The sequence below is a fragment of the Schistocerca piceifrons genome, chromosome 8 (genome assembly GCF_021461385.2).
Source record: "Schistocerca piceifrons isolate TAMUIC-IGC-003096 chromosome 8, iqSchPice1.1, whole genome shotgun sequence".
NCBI lineage: Eukaryota > Metazoa > Arthropoda > Insecta > Orthoptera > Acrididae > Schistocerca > Schistocerca piceifrons.
The window spans coordinates 183174429-183199179 of record NC_060145.1 but is presented as its reverse complement, the minus strand read 5'-3'; the positions used below and the strand labels follow the sequence as shown (position 1 = coordinate 183199179).

Below are 24751 nucleotides of genomic sequence, written 5' to 3'. Positions count from 1 at the left end.
GTATTTGAACCACTGACCCCTGAATACAAGCCCAGTACCTTAACTAATGCACTGTCTCATTCGGTCAAGGGTCACATTCAATGATAAGTTGGTTCTAACATTTTTTCCCCAGCAATTAATAGCATGTACACATCTTGCAAATCTTTGTGTTTGCAAAAAGAGATCATGTGGCATTGTTACTTGCAGAAACTGAAAATAATATAACAATATTGTGCAGTCTCTCTTAAATGGAATTTTATAAAATTTCACCCGCCAAAGTTAATGATCAAACTTTATACTTTAGAAGCTTAATGATGAGCATTTGTTTTGTTTCATATATCTGCTCATAAAATAAAAGAAGTTCATTTGTCTTTGTTCTCCCAGATTATGGAAAATATAGGTATTTCCTTGCTTCATTTTCACCTTCTGAGTACTTTATGACTACTATTACTGCTATTGCTATTAGTCTGTTGTATCCTGACACAGGCATTGGTATTTCATTAAGTTAGTAGATGTTGTTCAGGCTTCTGTGGCCACTTGTTGACATATTGCCTGTGGGCTTCTGTTTCAGAATCTTCAGACGACATTTTCACAGTGACTTTTTTTGATGATTTGTCTGTACATGTATCTGGCATTGTCAAGGATAGCACATAATGAGCTTGAACAACAGAATAGTTTTGTTTATGCATGTTTCACTCAAAGGGATATAAATGAGAACAACATGCAATCAGTAAATAAATTATTTTTGACAGTTCACCATGAATGGAATTCTTACAAAGACGATGAAGGTTTATATACAGTCTATGTCCTCATTTTCAGCAATTAAGAAATGGTGTTGTTGGTACAAATGTGACTGTATTCACACTGCAGATACTCAACATCACTGATCTTTCAAAACTGCAAGCAAAATAAAACATAACTTATGATTTTGATGACATATGGAATTCAGTAGCTCCAGAATATTTCATCGACGAAAAAACATCAGTTTACAGATGCACAAGAAAAATTTTTTTTATTTAACTTCACTGGTTTTGACACTTTAAACTGTCATCTTCAGAAGTGAAATAGGCTCAGAGCACTGGTAAGCCAACTACAAAAATAATGGCTTGGCAAATTATACATATATAAAGCAAGTACATAGGAAACAAATAGCAGAAGGAGGTTTGTTAAAGCAAATGTGAAATGTTAAGCTTGAGAGCCACAAGATATCTTTGTTATGAAATGAATGAAATAGAGGGACATCACTAAAAATATATATGTATGATGAATCGCAAACATGAACTGCCACATTGGAAATCGTGCATAGTACATGCAACACAAGTCAGCCAACACACTGATGACATGAAGTGCATTGACCATGCTTATCACAAAGTGGGAGTGCCAGTGTACATAAAAACTGTAATTAAACCCACAACAGCTGCAAGACAAGTGTGCACCAAGCCTTATAAAATTGTACAAAAAGATTAGCAGTAGCATTTAAACTGACAATAAACCATGGATCACGTGTTAAGCAGACATACAAAAAAAAAAAAACATCAGTACTTTGTAAAGAGAGCTAAGCAAAGGAAGGATGGTAAACTGCGATTATCAGTTTATGGTGATGCCATGGGCCCCTGGAACAGCCACAATGCGTTGAACTGTTCAGTATCCTGGAAACGAGGCCAGCCACTGGATGTGCGTCAACAGCAAACACAAGTGAGTGAGTTGCACTCGGGGCTTTGACAGCAGGGAGTGCACTGCCCTGACCCAACAGCGTGTGAGGGGCCCCAGAGTGGGTATACAAAGCTGACTTGGTGTGCAGAGCTGTGCCTGTAGGTTATCAGATGCTGAATAAAAGCTAGGGTGTGGAAGCTAATACATACTGGTAGGAGTTTTAGCAAGTTTGCATGTGATATTTACATATTAAAAATAAGCAGTAGTCATGGCTAAAATGAGGAGTACTCATGGCTATATTGACAAGACATCATCAGAAAGTAAAAACCCTATGTTACAAGGAAGTCATTAATACGTATTGGATACAAACAACAATATAAAATTACTTTAAAATCTGTGAGAAAGCCTGCTTTGATTGTGTAGTCAGATACAACACGAGTTGGACACGAAGTAGGTTACTATTAATCATTTAACAGAGAAGCTAGACAAAAGAGAGAGAGAGAGAGAGAGAGAGAGAGAGAGAGAGAGAGAGAGAGAGAGAGAGAGAGAGAGAGAGAGAGATACTTACTGATGCCAGTGTGTATTACAAGAGATGGAGAAAGAGACTCTTCGTCCTAACAGAAACTTTTTGACATAACTTTAGCCATACTCTTTCATTTATTTATGTTTTGTAAAGCATGTGGAACTTGTTACCTGTGGCTAAGCATGGAAAACATTCATTATGTTTTCCAGAGTGGTGTGTACATGAACATGCAACCAACTGATACTGATTAACAGTAAGAAAGCAACAAAATCTATTGCATAATGTGAATGATTCTTGCCATACTCAGTGCTTACATGTTTTGTTAAAAGAACTGAAGAACAAAACAAAAGGCAACTGTCTGCTGTAATTTCAAGAAACCTCTATTCATCACAGTTGCAGTGTTCCTCATCCATAATGGATAAAAGTTTACATGAAAGGATGTCTGGCTTTTGAAGGACAAAAGTCGTTTTCGATCAGGGCAATGATTCTGTGTACTACGGTGCTGTACACCCATGGTCTAGGGGCAGCATTTTTGACCAGTAATCAATATGTCCTTGGCTTAGCATTTGTCTAAATATAGTGGTCTGTGAAGTGAAATGGGAAGATAAAGGTTTTTGGTCACACAAATATTAGGTGCTACAATGAGCAGCAGAAAATGGTATCATGGGAGTGGGATTTGTTATGAACAGGAGGGTAGGGGGGGAGAGTGATTTACTGTGAACAGTTCAGTGACAGAGTAATTCTCATTAGAATTGATAGCAAAAACAATGTCAACAACAATGGCTGAAGCATACATACTGGCATCACAAGCAAAAGATGATGAGGTATAGAAAGTATTTGATTGTACTGAATGTGTTAATTCAATATATACAGGTAGATGAAAGTATACCAATTTGGGTGACTGGAGCACTGTAGCAGGGGAATGAATAGAAGAGTTATTGGAGAATATGGACTTGGCAGTAGGAATCAGAGGAGAAAGTCAGTCTGAATTAGGCTACAGATTTCAGTTAGTAATAGTGAATACACTCTATAGAAGTCACAAGAAAAGAAAGTATACTTGGGAAAGGAATGGAGAGACAGGAAGATTCCAAGCACTGGAGGACTTGTGACCAAAAAAGATAGAAGCAACACATAACATCCTTTCAGAATTACTAAAATCAATTGTGGAAGTGGCAACAAAGTGACTATTCAAGTCGGTGTATATCATCAATCTTTCAGAAAAATATCATCCACACAATCTTGAAGACAGCAAGGGCAGATAAGAATGAGAACTAAAGCAGAGGCAGTTTAATAGCTCATGCATCCAAGTTGCTGACAAGACTACTATACAGAAAAAAGGAAAAGAAAATCAAGGATGTGCACTTGATAATGGAAGCAAGATGTGAGAAAACTCGAGACATGTTCATTGGATTTGATGACCTAGAAAAGGCATTTGAGATTGTGAAATGGTGCAAGATATTCAAAACTCTGAAAAAATAGGAGTAAGCTATACAGAAAGATAGGTAATATACAAGAATCAAGAAAGAACAGTAAGTATGGAAGACAAAGAGCAAAGTGCTCAGTTTAGGTACTAGGCTGGCATGCAGTATTTCACCACTACTGTTCAATCTATACATCAAAGAAGCAATGACGGAAACAGAAAGAGTGGGATTAGGATTCAGGGGGAAGGGGTGCCAATGATAAAATTTGCTAGTGGCACTGCAATCCTCAGTGAAAACAATGAAACATTGCACGATCTGCTGAGCAGCATGAACAGTCTAATGAGTAAAGTTAAACTTCTGCCACCTTGGAAACAAAATAATACATGACATATCAAGCAAGGAGGACATAAAGAGCAGTCTAGCATGGCAATGAGGGCATTCCTGTCTGAAAGAAATTTACTTGTGTCAAGCATCAGCTTTAAATCCACAACACTGTGTGGAAGTGAATTATGGTCTGTAGGGACAGCGGTAAAGAAGATAATTTAAGATTTTCAGGTGTGGTGGTATAGATGCACGTTGGAAATTATGTGGACTATTAGATAACGAATGAGGAACTTGTCTGCAGTATCAGTGAAGAAAGAGATGCACGCAAGAGGGTGACAAGAAGATGTGATAAGATGACAGGACAGATGTTAAGATACCAGGGGTAACTTCCATGGTACTAGAGGAAGCTGTAGAGGGTAGAAACTCCAAGGGAAGAAAGAGAGTGGAATTGAGGACGTACGGTACAAGTGCTGCTATGAATGAAGAGGTTGGTACAGGACAATAATTCGTGATGGGCAGCATCAAACCCATCAGAAGTCTGCACAAAGTGAATTAACCTAAAAGGGGCCTATGACAAAAAATGAGTGCATCCACTTTAAGCAACTTCAGCAGTCAGAAATGGTTACTGCACTTAAACAACCGTTGATTATTAATGCAATTTCTGACAGCTGCTACACTTAATGTACACCTGAACTTTTTCATAGCCTTGAAAGTTTAGACCATGAGCCATGCAAGTAATAACTTAACATTATTATAAGCAGTAACACTGCTACACAAATATAAATCGAAAATCGGCTGGGCAGTGATGTAATTAAGACATTCTAGCTTACCCGGCAGACTGCAGTTGTTCCTGCTGCAGAGCATCGAGCTCCCATGGGGGTATTTCCTCTCTGCCATTTCCTTCTCCAGCATCTACCTGAAGTGTAAATCTTGGACCAGGCCCACCCTGTTGATTAACAACAATGTGACTGACTTGGTTGCCCATCAAAATCTTATAGTCTAACATTTATCTAATTTGTATTCAGTACTGCAATTGTTTCTTTCAAATTTTCATTTTATGAGAGCCAAGCCATACATAAATCAGAGCATCATTGCATCTACACTCCTGGAAATGGAAAAAAGAACACATTGACACCGGTGTGTCAGACCCACCATAATTGCTCCGGACACTGCGAGAGGGCTGTACAAGCAATGATCACACGCACGGCACAGCGGACACACCAGGAACCGCGGTGTTGGCCGTCGAATGGCGCTAGCTGCGCAGCATTTGTGCACCGCCGCCATCAGTGTCAGCCAGTTTGCCGCGGCATATGGAGCTCCATCGCAGTCTTTAACACTGGTAGCATGCCGCGACAGCGTGGACGTGAACCGTATGTGCAGTTGACGGACTTTGAGCAAGGGCGTATAGTGGGCATGCGGGAGGCCGAGTGGACGTACCGCCGAATTGCTCAACACGTGGAGCGTGAGGTCTCCACAGTACATCGATGTTGTCGCCAGTGGTCGGCGGAAGGTGCACGTGCCCGTCGACCTGGGACCGGACCGCAGCGACGCACGGATGCACGCCAAGACCGTAGGATCCTACGCAGTGCCGTAGGGGACCGCACCGCCACTTCCCAGCAAATTAGGGACACTGTTGCTCCTGAGGTATCGGCGAGGACCATTCGCAACCGTCTCCATGAAGCTGGGCTACGGTCCCGCACACCGTTAGGCCGTCTTCCGCTCACGCCCCAACATCGTGCAGCCCGCCTCCAGTGGTGTCGCGACAGGCGTGAATGGAGGGACGAATGGAGACGTGTCGTCTTCAGCGATGAGAGTCGCTTCTGCCTTGGTGCCAATGATGGTCGTATGCGTGTTTGGCGCCGTGCAGGTGAGCGCCACAATCAGGACTGCATACGACCGAGGCACACAGGGCCAATACCCGGCATCATGGTGTGGGGAGCGATCTCCTACACTGGCCGTACACCACTGGTGATCGTCGAGGGGACACTGAATAGTGCACGGTACATCCAAACAGTCATCGAACCCATCGTTCTACCATTCCTAGACCGGCAAGGGAACTTGCTGTTCCAACAGGACAATGCACGTCCGCATGTATCTCGTGCCGCCCAACGTGCTCTAGAAGGTGTAAGTCAACTACCCTGGCCAGCAAGATCTCCGGATCTGTCCCCCATTGAGCATGTTTGGGACTGGATGAAGCGTCGTCTCACGCGGTCTGCACGTCCAGCACGAACGCTGGTCCAACTGAGGCGCCAGGTGGAAATGGCATGGCAAGCCGTTCCACAGGACTACATCCAGCATCTCTACGATCGTCTCCATGGGAGAATAGCAGCCTGCATTGCTGCGAAAGGTGGATATACACTGTACTAGTGCCGACATTGTGCATGCTCTGTTGCCTGTGTCTATGTGCCTGTGGTTCTGTCAGTGTGATCATGTGATGTATCTGACCCCAGGAATGTGTCAATAAAGTTTCCCCTTCCTGGGACAATGAATTCACGGTGTTCTTATTTCAATTTCCAGGAGTGTAGTTGTACATTCTAAATTTCTCACAGTTTGTTCTTGTTCGAAGTATGATATCTTAACAACTGTGCTTCACCTATGTTGGGAAAATGCATGCTATTTTCTTCACTGCATTAACAAATACCAGCTACAGTCTACTTATTGTGAGTGTTATCAGATTTCAGATTTTGATACGATGTAGCATTTCATATTATACATGATTTTGACAAACATCTGCGAACAAATTTTAATTACAACAAAAGACATTTGTATCAAAGTGCAATGCTTTTTTGACACAAAGTCAAAAGATGCTAGGCGTTAGAAGCCTTGGATTTAGGAGTCTATTATGCATATTAAAGAAAATTTAAATCATGTTACTATAACGGAATGTGAATGCAGTTGGTCTCAATCAACACTGTCACATTTTCCTTGATGGTAATACAGACAAAGGGTCGCTAATGGAATTGGTCTGTTCAGGAAGCACAAGGTAATCCACACTGATATGTGGATGAAAGCTTTACCCTATCAATCACATTTGTTATATCCGTACTAAGAACATGTTCAAGGATTCCATACAAAAGTGATGTTGAGGATACTGGCCTATAATTTTTTGGATCCCCAGTTATGTAACTGCGGCTGTTTGCTGATGATGCTGTGGTGTACAGGAAGATGTACTCGTTAAGTGACTGACGGAGGATGCAATATGACTTAGACAAAACTTTTAGTTGGTGTGATGAATGGTAACTAGTTTTAAATGTAGAAAACTGTAAATTGATGCAGATGAATAAGAAAAACAATCCTATAATTTTCGAATACAGTATCAGTGCTGTGGTGTTTAACACAGATACATCGATTAAATATGCAAAGCGATATGAAATGGAACGAGCACATAGGGAGGGTAGTAGGAAAGGCGCACGGTCGACTTCAGTTTATTGGGAGAATTTTAGGAAATTGTGGTTTATCTGCAAAATGCTAGTGCGATCCATTCTTGAATATTTATCAAGTGTGTGGGATCCCCACCAAGTCGGATTAAAGGAAGACTTCGAAGCAATTCAGAAAAGTACTGTTAGATTTGTTTATTTGTTACTGATAGATTCAATCGTGATGTGAGTATTGTAGAGATTCTCTGTGAACTCAAATGGGAATCATGGAAGGAAAAGGACGTTCTCTTCGCGGAACACTACTGAGAAAATTTAGAGAACCGACATTTGAAGCCGACTGCAGAACGATTCTACTGGTGCCAATATACATACAGAAGGACCACGAAGATAAGACAAATTAGGGCTCATACGGAGGCATATAGCTAGTCATTTATCCTTCGCTTTATGAGTATTTACGAGTGGAACAGGAAAGGAAATGACTAGTAGTGGTACAAGGTACCCTCCGCCAGGTACCATATGGTGGCTTGCAGTGTATGAATGTAGATGATGATGCAGTGAAATCTGAAGCTTAATGATTTAAAGATAATAAATAAACACACAAGATGGTGCACTGTATGTTAGGAATGATGTAATGTCAGTAAACATCGCTGTGGCGTTACCTGCACGCTGGGTTGTTGATTCTGAAGATGAATATCAAAAATGCCTCCTGGGCCAAAAAGTGCTGCACCTGGGAAAAAAAGAAAAAATGCGTCATGCAAAATAAGAGCAACAAAATGAACACATGGTGGCAACAGGCATCACTTCCTTAAATGTCGCACACAACCTGAGATACAACTGCAGCCGACTCAGCGACATATTTTCTAAAAATTCCTCTTAAATACTGTTCAGTAATGTTCAATGTCATTCCAGAGTAAATTAATGGAGGATATTGATTAAAGAGAAGAGCTATGCTGCATATCTACAGAGACTCTACCAGTCACGCAGCGCTGACTTGGACAGATAAATGGATGTCGTAAAAAGGGATTGTTGAACCCTTGAAAAAAACTTGTGTGTTTACATCAAGCAGTTTGGTGAATTCCATAGAAAACCTGAATCATGGCAGATGCGCTGAGAACTTAATCGCATTTAATCGCATTTTTTGCTCGCACTAGTCCTACGTTGTCATCAGTGTCCTATTGACTGATACGAGATACTAAATAATCTGCGTCACACACACCTTGGAGGCAAGTCAGGCACGGTCTCACGAAAAGCTGGGTTATAAAATCATCGAAAAAAACGGGAACAACAGACAGTCTTGAATAAATATACATCATGAGTATGACATTAAATCTTTTCGATTTGCACAGCCACCTGACATGCAAAGGTCACGTACAATGTAGGCACTTTTTTTCCATTTGGGATGACTGATGGGAGAGGATATCCACACAAAATTTTCTGATGTAAGAGTAGCACAGATCTATATGATCAGTTGCATAACTTGGCCGAAAATATTTTGAAGTTCAATCACTTTTTCTTTTAGCACAAGAGATTGTATTTGTTGAATTGGTGCAATAGAATGAAAAATATTTCATCACAAGCATTTCGCTTTACTGCAAAGCACCTGGCACTAACTGCCAAACAATGAACGCCATAGTGGAAGTCTGTATGAGTTTGTGTGTGACACAAAGTTTTTTGAACTACACTGAAACGAAATATTATTCAAATGACAACCATCTCCCGGAAAGAGACCAGTGAAAGTGCAACGCGAGTGTGCGACTTAAAACCTTCACAAACAGTGAAAGAATGAACTAGCTTTTTTCGCAATACTTGACACCTTAGAAAATGCTTCGTCACTGAAGAGAAAAATAACAAGAAATTTGGAATTTAACATCTCTTTGACAAGATCAATGAAGACCAAGCAGTCTCCTATACTTATTAGGAATGCCACGGAAAAAGTAAATGAGAATGACCAGACAGGAATTTAAACTGCACTCTACCGAAGGCGAGTCTATAATTGATACAAGTACATGTGAATGTATGTCTGCTCAAAATCGTATATCTCCGAAAGTTCTTCACCAACCACTTTGGAATTTTAACACAACCTTGCAATCGAATATGAGCATCTTTTTATGTACCTACTGGAGCGCCATGTGACACATAAATATATATAAAGTAATAAAAGGGGGGCGTTGTCAGAAAACATCTCAAGTTCATTTGTTCAACATCTTAAATCTCTGGAAGTTCTTCGCCGATTCGTTTGAAATTTTGACACAACGCTACATTCGAATAGGCGCCCGTTTCAATGTATCTAATGATGCGCCATATGGCGTATACATGTGCAACTGGGTGCAGTGTGGCCAAGAACAGGTAGCATGAACTTCTGTACTGTGCTGGAGCTGAATGCCGTGGGGAACGGACATGCAGATGAGGATGTTGGACTCGCATTCGGCCAAACGTTTTTTTTTTTCAGTTAAAATACCAAATTGTATTCATATTACCACTTGTATCCAATAAAAACACAATAGGTAGGCTACACTAGACTGCATGTTATGCTAGGTACAACAATTCTATTCTGTACGTTTGATGTCCAGGTCTGTCTTCACGGAGCCGATATGTACACTTATGAGTAACGTTCACTTCAGAGAAGATGTTGAAAGCGACCACCTTGGATTTGTAAACACTACGCCACTCGCTGGATCACACTTTGTTGGACCCTCCGCAACACACCTACATTCACCATTGCCGAAGCGGCTATCAGGTCGTGTAAATTCATAAAAATCTAGTGGATTAATGTTCGGGGGACGTGGAGACCAGAACATTGGACCTCCTCAACCAATCCATTTCCCTGGAAATCCTTCATTTAAATAGCGTCGCATAATCACTCTAAAGTATGGCGGTGCACCATCATGCTGAAGCAATAACTGTCGCCGAACACCACGTGGAACGTTATCTAATGGGTCAGGCAAAGTATTGCAAACAAACGTGATTCCCGGGCGCATTCAGCTTTTCCGGAAACAGGTAAGGACCCAAAAACAATCCTCCCACGATTCCAACCCACAGTTTAACGCCAAAGCATGTGGGTTGTGTTCCGACCAATAACGGCTTTTGTGGAGGTTGAAAATATCTTCAAGAGGGAAGCTAGATTCGTCAGTTGATGTCACGTTTTTTTTTTACAAAATGTTCGTTACTTTAACATGCAATGATTTGGGTGCAGTATTACAAAGTGTAATACTTTAACAGCGAGTCTTTGAGATATTCGGAAATTCTTTGCAGTATTACGGGTACTTTTGTGAGGTAATTGGGAACAATTTCAAACATCGTGTCCACTGTTTGTTGAGTATGTCTACTACCTGTGGACGAAGCTTGCCGGTTTCCAGAAAGCGTTGCTACAGGAAATGAAAAACATTCTTACCGAGATGGCGCCTTTGCTGGTGCCGTGCAGCATACGCACGAGCAGCGGCAGCACCGAAGTTATCGGATACCCGCATCATCAAATGGATATCAACGTATTCATCGCTTGTGCTCTCCATCGGGAAACCGCCATACTTGACCACGACAGGACTAGTTATGGTTGCGCACTATGCTGTTAGTAGACACATGCATGCAATTTAATGGATGGAATCCACTGTCATGTGATAGGCTATTGTCATGTGACAAAATGATATCCTGCTTCCGAACGACGAGAACTAGGGATCGGATGACTAAAAAAAATAAAAAAGGAACATCACGAAGATTCCAACCATAGCTCCATTTTTTTCGTTATCTTTCTTTTGATTTTGCTCGTCACTGTTCTCGTCTTTTGGTCTGGGCGGATGTCACATGACACCGCTCCAAGTTAATCGTTGAATACTTCACTCAGCTTTTTTTTTTTCAGAACACGCTGAGCTACCGTGCTGGCATTCCATGGTGGAGATGGGTTTGATATCCCACCAGCCTACTCAGTGAGCTACGACGGCTGGTACGGTAGTGGGGGGTGACACACGTTTCTCAGTAGATTCCGATGCGCTGCACCATGTGACCGTGTTGCCAGCTCCTCGTTTACATACACGTGTTTTCAAAATGCATCCTATCTGATTTTGCTAACCTTCGTCTTGAATTTGGACGAGGCATCGTATGCCGACCTCCAAGTGTGGCATTTTTTCTTCACACAGTATATGTAAAATATACTGTTACCAAAAATTTCAAAAAGTACTTGACGAATTTAATTCAGATTTTTACACGTTACTGTATAAGTGAAACGTTGTTAGGAAACAGGAAAGATGTATTTATGGTTTATCGGTTAATGATTAGAATACTACTATAGAATCTGAATTTACAACAACAATAAACACGGCTCAAGGTCAGAGAGGGGGGGGGGGGGGGGAGATAGCAGATGGACAAAGGGGTGGGAAGAAATGAAGACAGAGGGCGGGCAGGGCAAGATGGACTGAGGGAGGGGCATGATGATATTGATGATGATGATATTTGGTTTGTGAGGCGTTCAATTGCGTGGTTATCAGCGCTCGTACAAATTTCCACTCTTTTTCACTGTCCGATCTCGTCACCCAGTCCCCAGAGGCAACACTACACCACAAGCTGCGACTGCGAACGGGGGGGGGGGGGGGGGCAGGAGGAGATAGGAGACGCAGAGAGAGGGGCGTGGCGAAGATGGACACAGAAATGTGGGAGGAGATAGATGGCTCTGAGCACTATGGGACTCAACTGCTGTGGTCATAAGTCCCCTAGAACTTAGAACTACTTAATCCTAACTAACCTAAGGACATCACACACATCCATGCCCGAGGCAGGATTCGAACCTGCGACCGTAGCGGTCACGCGGTTCTAGACTGTAGCGCCTAGAACCGCACGGCCACTCCGGCCGGCGGGAGGAGATAGAGAGAGGGGAGGAGGAGATAAGAGGCAGAAGGAGATGGAGACAGGAGAATATGGAACGAGAAGGGGGGAAGAGGTGATGGACAGGGAGAGAGGGAATAAGGAGAATATAGATAAGGCGGGGGAAAGGCGAATATGGACAGAGACAGGGAGGAGAAGGATATAGCCAATTCCCACACTTATTAAAAACGTGAGCTTCCACTTCTCTTTATTTTCCATTTCACCAGAGTGAGCCACAGTAATGCGACGCCGGGAACAGATAGTATCGAATATAAATCTCAAATTGAAGAAGAAATAGCTCATAATGTACCACTAGAGTATAGCGTTGTGTGGAAGTTAATCATGGACGGCAAGGAAACCTAAAAGGTTAGAGGACTAGAGCGTTGGAGATGTGGTGTTCTGGAAGGATCCTGAAAATTAATTGGCTCTTAAGATATGAGACTGGCCCCAGACTGTACCACCTCCATAGGCACCCCAAACACGGCGAGGAAAACTTTTAAAGTTTTCACAAAAGCGATGACAGAAAAATATTTTCAGGTACAAAATGTTTTTTACGGTCGGTTGACGAACGAAGGGGTAGTGTCGTGTAAACCAGAGATGAACGGACACCGGTTACTTTCTATTAGCTCCTCCTATGATCAAACACGAGGTTGGATTCCTCTCAACTTACATTGGTCAGGGGGCCTAAAGATGGTGTAAAGCAACGCCTAAGTGGTTGCGCAAATAAATTAAGTGAAAAAAAGACGGCTGCAGGTGTTTTCATTTCGTATTGAACAGCCGAAGTCGTTGTAACCATCTATTACAAGGATGTGCATACAAAGATTAGATATTACTGTTTTACTCGAAGATTTTCCGTCAGTTACTACGAACTGTGTGGCCTTTCTGACAGGAAATCATGAATCTAGTCGCACAACCGAGACTTTACCCCGTAGTCACGCTTGTGTCAAAAGCCTTCTGGATATCTAAAAATATGGAATCAATTTGACATCCCGTGTGGATATCACTCATTACTTCGTGAGAATAAAGTGCAAGTTGTGTTTCACAAGAACGATATTTTCTGAATGCTTGCGGACTATTTGTCAATAAATCGTTTTCTTCGAGGTAATTCCTAATGTACAAACACAGTACATGTTCCAAAATCCTACTGCAAATCGACGGTAATGATATGGATCTGTAATTCAGCGGATTACTCGTATTTCCTTTCTTGGATATTGGTGTAACTCGTGCAACTTTGCAGACTTTAGGTACGGACCTTACGAAGAGTGAGCTGTTCTATATGATTGCTACGTACAGAGCTATTGTATGGGAATACTCTGAAAGGAATCTGACTGGTATACAATCTGGACTGAATGCTTTCCCTTTATTACGCGGATTAAGCTGCTTCGCTACGTCGAGGGTATCCAATTCTAAAGATAGCCGTGTTGGCAGTTATTGTCAGTGGTCGTAAGTGGGTCAATGTTCGTAGATCAGGCTGTAGTTTCGCGCGCCAGCTGGCATGGCCAAAAGTTACTATAACAGACTTAGGTCCTCACTTAACAGATTCCTCTTGCGTGACAAGATCTAATCTACAAGAAAAGGAAATGGCGCGTTGGTTAAGACTCTAGTCTCCGGGAGGAGCAGGATTCAAAATTACGCCCAGATCTAAGTTTTCCACAATATCTCTATATCGCTTAAGGATAATGCCTGGATGGTTCCTTTTTCCAGTTTTCTTCCCCGTCCTTTCCCGGTGCCGTGCTTGTGCTCCATCTCTACTCACCTCGTCGTGGACGGGATGTTAAACCCTAATCTAGCTCCCTTCCTTCCTTCTCGTAGTTCGTAAGAAGAATTATTAAATACTTCGTCTCCGAGAAAGACAGAAAACACGGCAGCGCTTTCAGAAGTTGGCCCAAAGTACATTGTGTTAATTGAAAAATACAAGGAAAGGTTTTCTACTTCTCGCGAATGTAACCTATGTGAACTGATGTACTCAAGAACAGCTGGAAGGAAATAATGTCCTTTTCTTTTTTTCTCATTCATTTTACAAGGAGTATCTAAGATTCCAGGAACTGTGGTTCCGACACCGGAGAGAAATTATACGAATTTAATTTTAAACTATTATTGTTTGTTCCACCTTTCGTCGCAGTTTTCTGTTTCTTTTTAAGCTGCCTCGAGCTAGTTGCTAGAAACGTGAAGAATAGAGAGAGAGAGAGAGAGAGAGAGAGAGAGAGAGAGAGAGAATGTTCACCTCTCTCCCTTCCACCATTTCCTTGCTCCGACCCGAGTACTCTCAAAGAATCCAGATTACAGATAGCCGCGCACTTGCTGACAAACACAGAGAGCGAAACTGTCTCTGACAGAAGAGGCTGCGTGTGTTGGCGGAGGAAAAAAAAGAAAGAAAAAAGATAAATAAAAAGCGAAGTAGTAAAGAGGAGGAGGCGTGCAGGACAAGCTGCAAGGAGGTGGGAGAGGGCACAGGGAGGCGAGGAGTTTTGCCTGCGTGCGCCGCCTGCGAGGCGGGGGCGAAATACGTTTTAGAAACAAATTTCGCATGCTTTTTGTGAGCACGACGCGCCCCCGCCTGCTGCTTGCCCTTGTGCCCGTTGCGTGCGTGTGTGTGTGTGTGTGTGTGTGTGTGTGTGTGTGTGTGTGTGTGTGTGACAGAGAGAGAGAGAGCGCGAGCGTGCGTGGAGACGCTCGCCTTTGGTCGCCGCCCTCGGGAAACTACCCTATCCGGAGCTTTTATTTTTAAATAATCCTGTGCGAGACGACACACGTTCGTGGAGGCGGGGTGTTGGCGAGGGGGCCCCTCCTCTACGCACAGGCCAACTCAAACCGAACGTTTCCCCTACAGCGACGGCCTGGCACGCAAATGAGAACGGAGTTTCCCTTATCGTATCAGCCCACCAACGTGGAAGCGCACGCTTGGGGAAGGTGTAGGGCTATCCACAGCTGTGCACGCCGCATTGGGGCGTTACAAGTGATATCGTTTGTAGGAATTTGCAGCAGTGACAACTGGGTTTTTCCAAGCGTGGGTTCGTGAGGTGGAGGGGATTCAAAGGACATTTTACAAAATGAACAAGAATTAATAAATAATGTGCAAAAATATTTACGCTGACTGCTTAAATAGTTTTCCCAAAGAAAGTAAAACTCGCTTATTTCATAGGATGACTGGAGAGACTGGACCACTATATCATGCAACAAAACTGCATGACAATGGAGAAGAAAATAACGACTGTAGTTTCACTTGACTTTCAGCCGTTCGCAGCAACAGCACATCAAGGATGCTGCCCCTCGCCAGGAGCTAAGGGCTATGTAAACTGAAGGCGGAGGGGGAAGAAAGAAAACGAAAGGGAAGGAACTACTGATGTCAACTGCATCTGCATCGGGACTTTCTGCGGAATCAGCGGCGACGAGCGAAAATGTGTGCCGGAGCGGGATTCGAACCCGGCGTCTCCTCCTTACGAGACAGTGGCGTTCACCGCCGCGCCACCCGCACACAGTGTTTATCGCAATTGAGCGGACTATCTCGGCACACCTATCGGCCACTCTCGCTACTTTAAAAATGTGTGGCGTCTGTTCCTTCGGATATGTTCTAAAGAACACATCATGCATTCATAAAGCCATGCGTTATTCTGGCCTCTCCACAGATACCCACTAGCGGTTGTCTGCACAGTTGAGGCACGTAAGACACCCCACCTCTAAAAGTATACCTTTCATCAACCTTAGGTTTGCTTGGAATACAACAATGTTTACTATATACGCCGTTATTGGAGGCGACATGTCCGTACCTTCCTTCGATCTGAGAACACACTCATCGATTCAGTTCTCACTGACCAAGCAGTTCCACACGGATTCAACACCTTGTTTCCTTCAGTTATCCGACGAGTTGCCAGTGATGAAAGTCATTTGACTGTTTGTCCTCCTGATTTGTTTTGGAAAGGTGATCCCACTCCTATGGGCCAAAAAATGCTTCAAATGGCTCTAAGGACTATGGGACTTAACTGCTGAGGTCATCAGTCCCCTAGACTTAGAACTACTTAAACCCAACTAACCTAAGGACATCACACAGATCCATGACCGAGGCAGGATTCGAACCTGCGACCGTAGCAGCAGCACGGTTCCGGACTGAAACGCCTAGAACTGCTCGGCCACAGCGGCCGACTCCTATGGACCACCGTATAGAACGTTTCAATGGTTAACAATGATTTCGCAGATGTTTTCAGAATCTGTTCAGAACATCAAGCGTTGTCATAACAAAGCTACGAGGAAACCTCTTTACAAAAAATGCCCACACACATAGGAACGTGCTGGCGTACACCATATGGCCGTTATTGTTATCATATTTTGACAGGTAGCAGACGACACGGTGTGATACCCCCTTTTTTTTGCGCAATACTACAGAAAACAAGCTGCGCCCGACCTCACAGAGTGTACCAGACAATGAGGACCGACGCCGTATTACAGTCCGAGCCGTGTGTAACAAACGAGGCAAAAAATATCGTGAAGTTCTTTGTCCACCAGCACTGTGTATTACGGCACCTTTTTGTTGCGTGATTACGTTATTACAAAGGGAGAATAACTGCATTTCCCTTTGTAAGCGCGAACTCACTGTTGGGTTAAAAATGGAGCGGGATTCTCTACGAAACAAAATTTATCGTGCACGAGGCTCCTATGAGTCAAACGAAACAAATAATAACAAACTAATGACAACTATCTTTAAAAAAGACCTCTTCCGCTTTGCCCAACATTCGAACCTCCAGGAGATAGTAAAGCTAATTTTCCGGAAGTCGTTCCAATTAATGAGTACCACATATTATGGTGCATGTTAGTGTTACTTGGTTCTCTGTTTGTTTAGAGACTAACGCAGATTTGAAAGGTTTATCAGCAAAACTTGTTAGAACGTTAGAAATTAGGTTTTTGAGCTATTAATGAAAGCTTTTCGAAGTAAAGTATGTAGCGAATGAGGAAGTGCCCTGAAAAACGGGAAAGCATGTGCTTTTTGCATGACAGAAGGAGAGGACCTGTTCCATGGCCTGCACGTTCCCCGGCCACAGTCGTCTGGATAATTATCTGTGGTCCACCCATAAAACAGTGCATTAGACGTTCCTAACGCAGACATAAGCATTTCAACGAAGTGACATGGAAGCTTGTAAAATCATTCGACAGCGTCCGGGAAGGGATGAAAGGGTGTAACAGATCTCGATGCTAAGAGTCTATGCTTGTGTACGAGATAGCGGAAGCCATTTGGCAGATTTTGTACTTGAAAGCTTTGTAAAATGTTGCTTCATTAGTAACGACAAAAAGAATAATTTACCAAATATTGTTGTATGGACTTTTCTCTCGTTTTGGTGCGAGGACGCCAATCGCAGAAGATAATACAAGTATTTTTGACAGACCTTGTGTACCTGTTTGAGAAAGTTTTATCGGGGACAATTTAGAATACAACAATTTCTGATAGACATGGGCCATGGTGCAAAAAAATGGCTGGTTCCCTTCTTCTCCAACGTTCTACATTATGGATCATTGGCCAATGAACCAAAGAGAAAAAAAATTGAAACCAGGTAAACCACCTGACCACCCTCAAAGTTTCAGACCAATTTCCCTTTTCTGCTGTACTTACACTCTCTCGCAGAGGCTCATTTATAACGGAATTAGCGGCTTCGTTCTGGAACATGTCCCAGCTGTACAACACCATGGAACATATCCCAGCTGTACAACACCATAAGAAGACCGATATCTCTACATCAGTGCCCGCAGACGGCCACGGAGTACTGCAGGTAGCCTTGCTCGGGACCTTACTGCAGCCACTGGAACAGTTGTCTCCAGACACACAGTCTACAGACGACTGAACAGACATGGTTTATTCGCCCGGAGACTTGCAATGTGCACTTCATTGACCCCTGGTCACAGGAAAGCCCGTAAAGCCTGGTGTCAAGAGCACAGTACACGGTCATTGGAACAGTGGTCCTAGGTTATGTTCACGGACGAGTCCAGGTATAGTCTGAACAGTGATTCTCGCCGGGTTTTCATCTAGCGTGAACCAGGAACCAGATACCAACGCTTTAATGTCCTTTAAAGGGACCTGTATGGAGGTCGTGGTTTGATGGTGTGTGGGATTATGATTGGTGGACGTACATCCCTGCATGTCTTTGACAGAGGAACTGTAACAAGTCAAGTGTATCGGGACGTCATTTTGCCCCAGTATGTCCGCCTTTTCAGGGGTGCAGTGCGTCCCACCTTTCTCTTGATGGATGATAACGCACGGCCCCACTGAGCTGCCATCGAGCATGTCTGGGATGCTCTCTGTCGACGTATCGCTGCACGTCTTCAAACCCCTACGACACTTCAGGCACTGGTGCAAGAATGGGAGGCTATACCCCAGCAGCTGCTCGACCACCTGATCCAAAGTATGCCAACCCGGTTGTGCTGCTTGTGTACGTGTGCATGGTGATCATATCCCATATTGATGTCGGGGTACATGCGCAGGAAACAGTGGCGTTTTGTAGCACATGTGTTTCGGGACGGTTTTGTCAACTTATCACTGTGGACTTACAGATCTGTGTCGTGTGTGTTCCCTATGTGCCTATGCCATTAGCGCCAGTTTTGTTTAGTGCCACGCCGTGTGGCACTGCATTCTGCAATTATCCTTAATTTATGACGATGAGTGAAATTCGATGCGGAGCAGAACACAGGACTAACAACGAAACATGAAGACAGCACAACCTACAGGTGCAGACTGTAATTATAAGAATTCTGCAAACATTAACAGGCTTCCCTATACCAGTTTGCCATTGATACATATCAATAACATGCAGAAAATTCTCACTGGTTCGTTAGACATACACATCCCCTTGATAGTGAAAGGATTAACGGAGTGGAATCTTCATACGTAAAAGTAAGTTGAGGCTTTCTCCATGGGTGTTCATACGACCATTAGTTTTCACAATATGTATAAATGATCAAATGGGTGCATCGGAAGTTCAATGGAGCTTTGTGTCGGTGATGCTGTTATACAAGGTGTCTAATCGAAGAGAGCAATCCACTGCCCGGAAAAGTCATCCACAAAACCTACAGAGCGTCGAAGTTAATGATGCCAGTGCCTGCCACTAAGCTATCAGTTCGTCAGCAGAGGTGCCTTTGTACGCTGACGGCGTAGGCGGAACGTCTCCAGTGATGGTTGTTATTCAGTGAGCGCAACTGACTTCCACGATCGCCAGTGGAGAAGATGGAGCTAGCTGGTGCGTAGACGGTCCTCGTCTCCTATGAATGCGATACTCTGTTGCCTCGGTAGATGGGGGTTGCGGACACGTGTTTCCATCCGCAGTTAATTTTTTTCTTGGAAGCTTCTAAAATTTCCATTGTTTTCGGTATAATAAAAATAAACTGCAGACGGAAACCTGTGTCCAAACTGTCATCCACTAAGGCAACAGAGCATCGCATTCACAGGAGACAAGGCCTTTCTACGCAGAAGCTAGCTCCATCTTCTCCACTGCCGTTAGTGGCTATCACCGAATAACAATATTGTGAGACGCTTCGCATACAGTCCGTCAGCGTACAAAGACATGTTTGCTGGCGAAAGGGTGGTCTAGTGGCGGGCGCCGGGCGTGATTAGATTAGTTTTTCGTTCCACAGATCCGTGCTGAGGAGATCCTCGTGGATGTGGAACATGTCAATATTTTTTTTAAAGCTGAAATAACAATACTAATAGTATGAATATATACAATACATAATTTATTTAGATTAAAAAATTCTTCATTGGAGTAGGAGGAGTTGGCCACTAGTAAGTCTTTCAGGCTCCTTTTAAACTGATCTTTATTTGTAACTAAAATTTTTATGTTTGCTGGCAAATTATTGAAGATGAGTGTTCCTGAGTGGTGGACCCCTTTTTGAACTAAAGTATGTGCTTCTAAGTCCTTCTGCAGATCATTTTTGTTCCTGGTATTGTATGTATGAACTGAGGTGTTTGTTGGAAAAAGAGATATATTATTTAGGACAATTTTCATTAAGGAGTAAATATACTGAGAGGCAGTTGTTAGTATACCCAGATCTTTGAAGAGGTTTCTACAGGACGTCCGTGAATTTACTCCACAAATAATACGTATTACACGCTTTTGGACTCTGAAAACTTTTGTTTGACTTGAAGAGTTACCGTAAAATATTATACCATATGACATTAAGGAATGAATGTAGGCAAAGTATGCAAGCTTTGTCATTTTTATGTCGCGTATGTCAGCTAACACTCGAATTGCAAATACAGATTTGTTACGGCGTTTCTGCAGTTCTGTGGTGTGCCCCTCCCAACTGAATTTATTGTCAAGTTGTAATCCCAGGAATTTAAGACTGTCAACCTCTTCTATCTGCTCTTCTTCATACTTTATGCATATGCTGGGTGGAAACCTCTTACAGGTTCTGAATTGCATATAGTGAGTCTTTTCGAAGTTTAATGTCAGTGAGTTGGCTTTAAACCATTAATTAATATCCATGAAAATATCATTAGCAGATCTTTCTAGAACTATACTCGACATACTATTTATTGCAATACTTGTGTCATCTCCAAACAAAACGAATTGCAGTGTAACTGATGAGAGATCATTAATGTACACAAGAAAAAAGCAATGGCCCTAAGATGGATCCTTGAGGGACACCACATGTAATTTCTTCCCATTCTGATGATGACTGATGACGTAATTCACTAGTCCCTTGCACTGACACCCTTTGTTTCCTGTTAGCGAGGTATGACTTGAAACCATGCAGCACTTTTGTGTCTATAACTTTGACGCTCTGTAGCCTCGTTGGATGACATTTCCGGAAGTGGGTGGCTGTCCTCTATTTGTTCCTCAAGACACTCTCTAGGACCCCTTGAAGTTTGTCGTAACATTTCTGGTGCACCCTGTAGAGTTCAAATTTTATCAAGCGAATGTCTCTAATTTTCTTCTTACTTTCATCGTTTGGAGTAGATTTCTCTACCTAGTGCACACTAAATTCTGCTCTCGTCAGAGTCCAGGGTAAACTGTATGTCGTGAGGCGCAGCAGTGCGCCCCATCTCGAAGTAATAACTGTGGCCAACTCGCAGCCCATCGCGGTTCCTGTAGTTATAATTACTTTTAGGTCTTACAGCCTCCACCTCTCACCTCCCTCACGCGGTTGTCGGCAGCGCGCGGAGATGGCAGCACCGGCAGGTGCGCGGGCGGCTCCGGCAGATGGCAGCAGCCGGCGGGCCTATTGATCCGGCGTGCCCGCGGGGCGCTGACAATGAAACGCGCCGACTGCGCTGGCGGCAGCGGCGGCGGAGGGTCGCAGCGCACATTACGGCCCGGCTGGAGAGGAAGGCAAAGAGACGGGAGCGTGTTTGAGAGCGCCGCTCCCCCATTGTGGGGGCGGCCCATCTTCGTGTTTGGACACGGCTTTAGAACAATAACGCCGCCGCCCACTACCAAGACGGTAACGCCGCGCCTGGCCGCCGGCGCGAATAAGGAAAGGCGATGTGACCGACCTCGATGGCAACAGGAGTGACTCACGAGGAGACCCGCGTGGGTGGCTCGACGAGCGAGGCAAGGGTTGGAACGTCTTATTGTTCGCGCATATGACTCGGAGCTGCGGGTCGTGTGCCGAAGAAAGGGAGTATGCTGTCAGTTGACATTACGGATGTGCCATGCATAATAATCGACCATAAAACGTTGATGGTATTGACATCTACGTAAAATCACGAATTTGTGGAATGAAGTAAAATGTAACACAGAGATACATCTAATGCTGTATTTATCAGTGGCGGTGCGTGCTATTGTTGCAAAACTTCCAATATCTTACATTTTCTAAGTCCACTTTTCTAATCTATTTTTTCGGTTTCAATACTCTACTGTAGATCATGAAATACAGGGTGCAGCGCGGGAATTCCTCATTTCAAACGCGCGCCACACTGCAGGTGTTATTCTTGTGTGGGGTTGACCGCATTCCTCACGGCCCGGACCCAACTTTTTTAAAGCTTAGTTCAATAGCGATCGTGCAGTGGAAGCGAGCGTTCACGGTGGTGTCTTACTTTTCCACTGGACGTTCGGTGATCGCAACCCAGCGTGCATTCAGGGTATATTTATAACGCGCATGCAGGCAATATTCCTGGTCGAAAATCGTTTCTTATGTGAATGGACACGTTTATGAATACGGGTAGTGTGCAGAAGAAAAAGAAGAAGAAGAAGATGATGATGATGATGTTTGGTTTGTTGGGCGTTCAACTGCGCGGTTATCAGCGCCCGTACAAATTCCCAACCTTTGCTCAGTCCAATCTCGCCACTTTCATGAGTGATGATGAAATGATGAGGACAACACAAACACCCAGTCATCTCGAGGCAGGTGAAAATCCCTGACCCCGCGGCGAATCGAACCCGAAACCCCGTGCTCGGGAAGCGAGAACGCGACCGCGAGGCCAGGAGCTGTGGACTGCAGAAGAATAAACCTAGACCTTCAGGAACACCAGGACACCAGAAAACACCGAGAAAGTAAGGCTGGAGATTTTGAATTTCCCCCAAGCGATCTGCACGCAAACATGCAGCCGCTCTTGCAATTTCTGATCGCACAGTGAGACCAATTCTTCATGGAAACTTGTAATTTCGCCCATACAAATTAGCAGTGCTGCACACACTTAATCCACGTGACTTTGTTTCACGAAAAAACGCATGTGAAGCCTTATCGAAAGCCTGCCTCGTGACTCGTGTTCTTCACTGACGAGGCGTATTTTCATTTGTCTGGATACGTGAATCAACAAAATATGCGACTTTGGAGTGGCATCAACTTCATGATCAGCCCCTGCATACACAACGTGTGATTGTCTGGCGTGCATTATCCAAAATGGAATTATTGGCTCACTGATTTTCGAAGAATACGATAGAGCAGTTCAAATGGCTCTGAGCACTATGGGACTTAACTGCTGAGGTCATCAGTCCCCTAGAACATAGAACTACTACGGACATCACACACATCCATGTCCGAGGCAGGATTCGAACCTGCGACCCTAGCGGTCGCGCGATTCCAGACTGTAGAGCCTAGAACCGCTCGGCCACACCGGCCGGCGATAGAGCAGTTACGGTCTCTTCTGAGGGTTGTGTTGACTTTTGTTTCCTTCCCGAACTTGAAAAAATGGACTTGGGGATGACCGGTTTCAACAACACGGTGCCACGCCTCACACGGCTAGAACCTCGATGACACTTTTACGCGAACACTTCTTCGACCGTCTCATCAGCAAGTTTCGCGATCGCAGCTTGATTTTTTAAAGTAAAAATTCTACTTTTATGACCACCGTTCATATGCTGTTCACCGGAATAAAATTGTCATCTTCCTCTATTGCTTTCAAACTCACGCTTGCTCTTTGTTATTACTCATTTAGTATCTAGAATTTTTCGTTTGATAATTAAAATTGTATACCACGTAATGTTTAAACTGTGTTCTCGAAAATGTGGACTGGGATAGTGGCTTATCAGAATTGTCTGTTCCCAAAAAAGGCCTGAAAAGCATCCTTTTACGTAAATGTTTCGATGTTATCTCGCCCCTTTTTCAACCAATATGTTGGCTTCAGATATCAAAAGAAAGAAGATATTGCCACGAATCAGGAGTAGTGCAACATAACGATGCTCTGCGTACTATGGAGCCACACGAGCAGCTCGAAGCATTGAGGGAAGAGCACTGTACGGAGTTACTAAGTGACTGGATATGCGTGCGGAGGGCGAACTTTCCGCGCGCCCTGCCCATCTTAGTGCTTTGATCTCACTGTGCAGTTTAAAAGGAGTGTTACGATGTGAACCAGTTACTGGTGTATTGGTCTTCGCTGACCAGTGGCAGATCGTTGAACCGTAAATGGCGAAGCCTTTTACGCAATATCGGATGCTTCGCTTTCACGCGACGGCAGCTGCTAGTATTTGGGATACACTCTTAGCAATGTTCTGCTTTTCAATCCGTACTGCTTGGCGAAGTGCAAGTGAATAAAATACAATCTCCTGTCAACTCAGGTGATTATCTCAAGGATGATTTCAGGCACGGATGGCAAAATGACTAGGGAATTGTAAGCAAGGTGGAGGAAATATGGAAGGATGTATCAACAGATATGTACTGAGAGTGCAAAATCTTCCTGAAAGAGTCAAGGCTTGAGAGAAGCGATGAGCAGATCTGAGTCATTCTGATATGTTAATCGCTCCGCAAAGGAAATTTCCGGGGACTATTTGGTCATTCCTGAACTTGATTTCAAAATAACACAATTGAACACTGTAGTCTGTCGGCACCATGTGAGAAACTAAGGAGATGGGACATTTACAAATGGAACGAATACAGAAGGGCGTGTAAAAAGAGGAGCGTCGTTTAAGATACGGACAACTTTTCTCTTGCGGGAACATGAGGTAGACGTAGTTAACGGACATGGTCCTCGCTTACTACATTGCCGAAGCAACGTTTACGCCAGGCCGCTTAGGCCACACGCACTACTGCCATGTTGCATGGAGTGTATAGCAGAACACGGTTAGGCGCGTCCTGTCCGGGTCGATAAACAAGCTCGACAGCACTCAACAAAATTCAAAAGCCTCTTGTACAGCAGCGTCCTCACTTTGTAATATGTGTATTATGAAGCCGACTCTCCTGAATATTAACCGCGCAACATACAGCGA

The 24751-nt window shown here is 43.7% G+C and overlaps 1 protein-coding gene across 2 annotated transcripts in view; it reads right to left on the bottom strand.

Moving 5' to 3' along the window:
- Positions 1–24751, bottom strand: part of LOC124712055 — a 550487-nt gene that overhangs the window by 44621 nt on the left and 481115 nt on the right. For both annotated transcript variants that reach the window (XM_047242349.1, XM_047242350.1), the window contains exons 5-6: positions 7937–8004; positions 4731–4846 (exon numbers count right to left, since the gene is read on the bottom strand). In XM_047242349.1, the coding sequence (XP_047098305.1) occupies positions 4731–4846; positions 7937–8004 (184 nt within the window). The remainder of the gene's footprint in view (positions 1–4730; positions 4847–7936; positions 8005–24751) is intronic.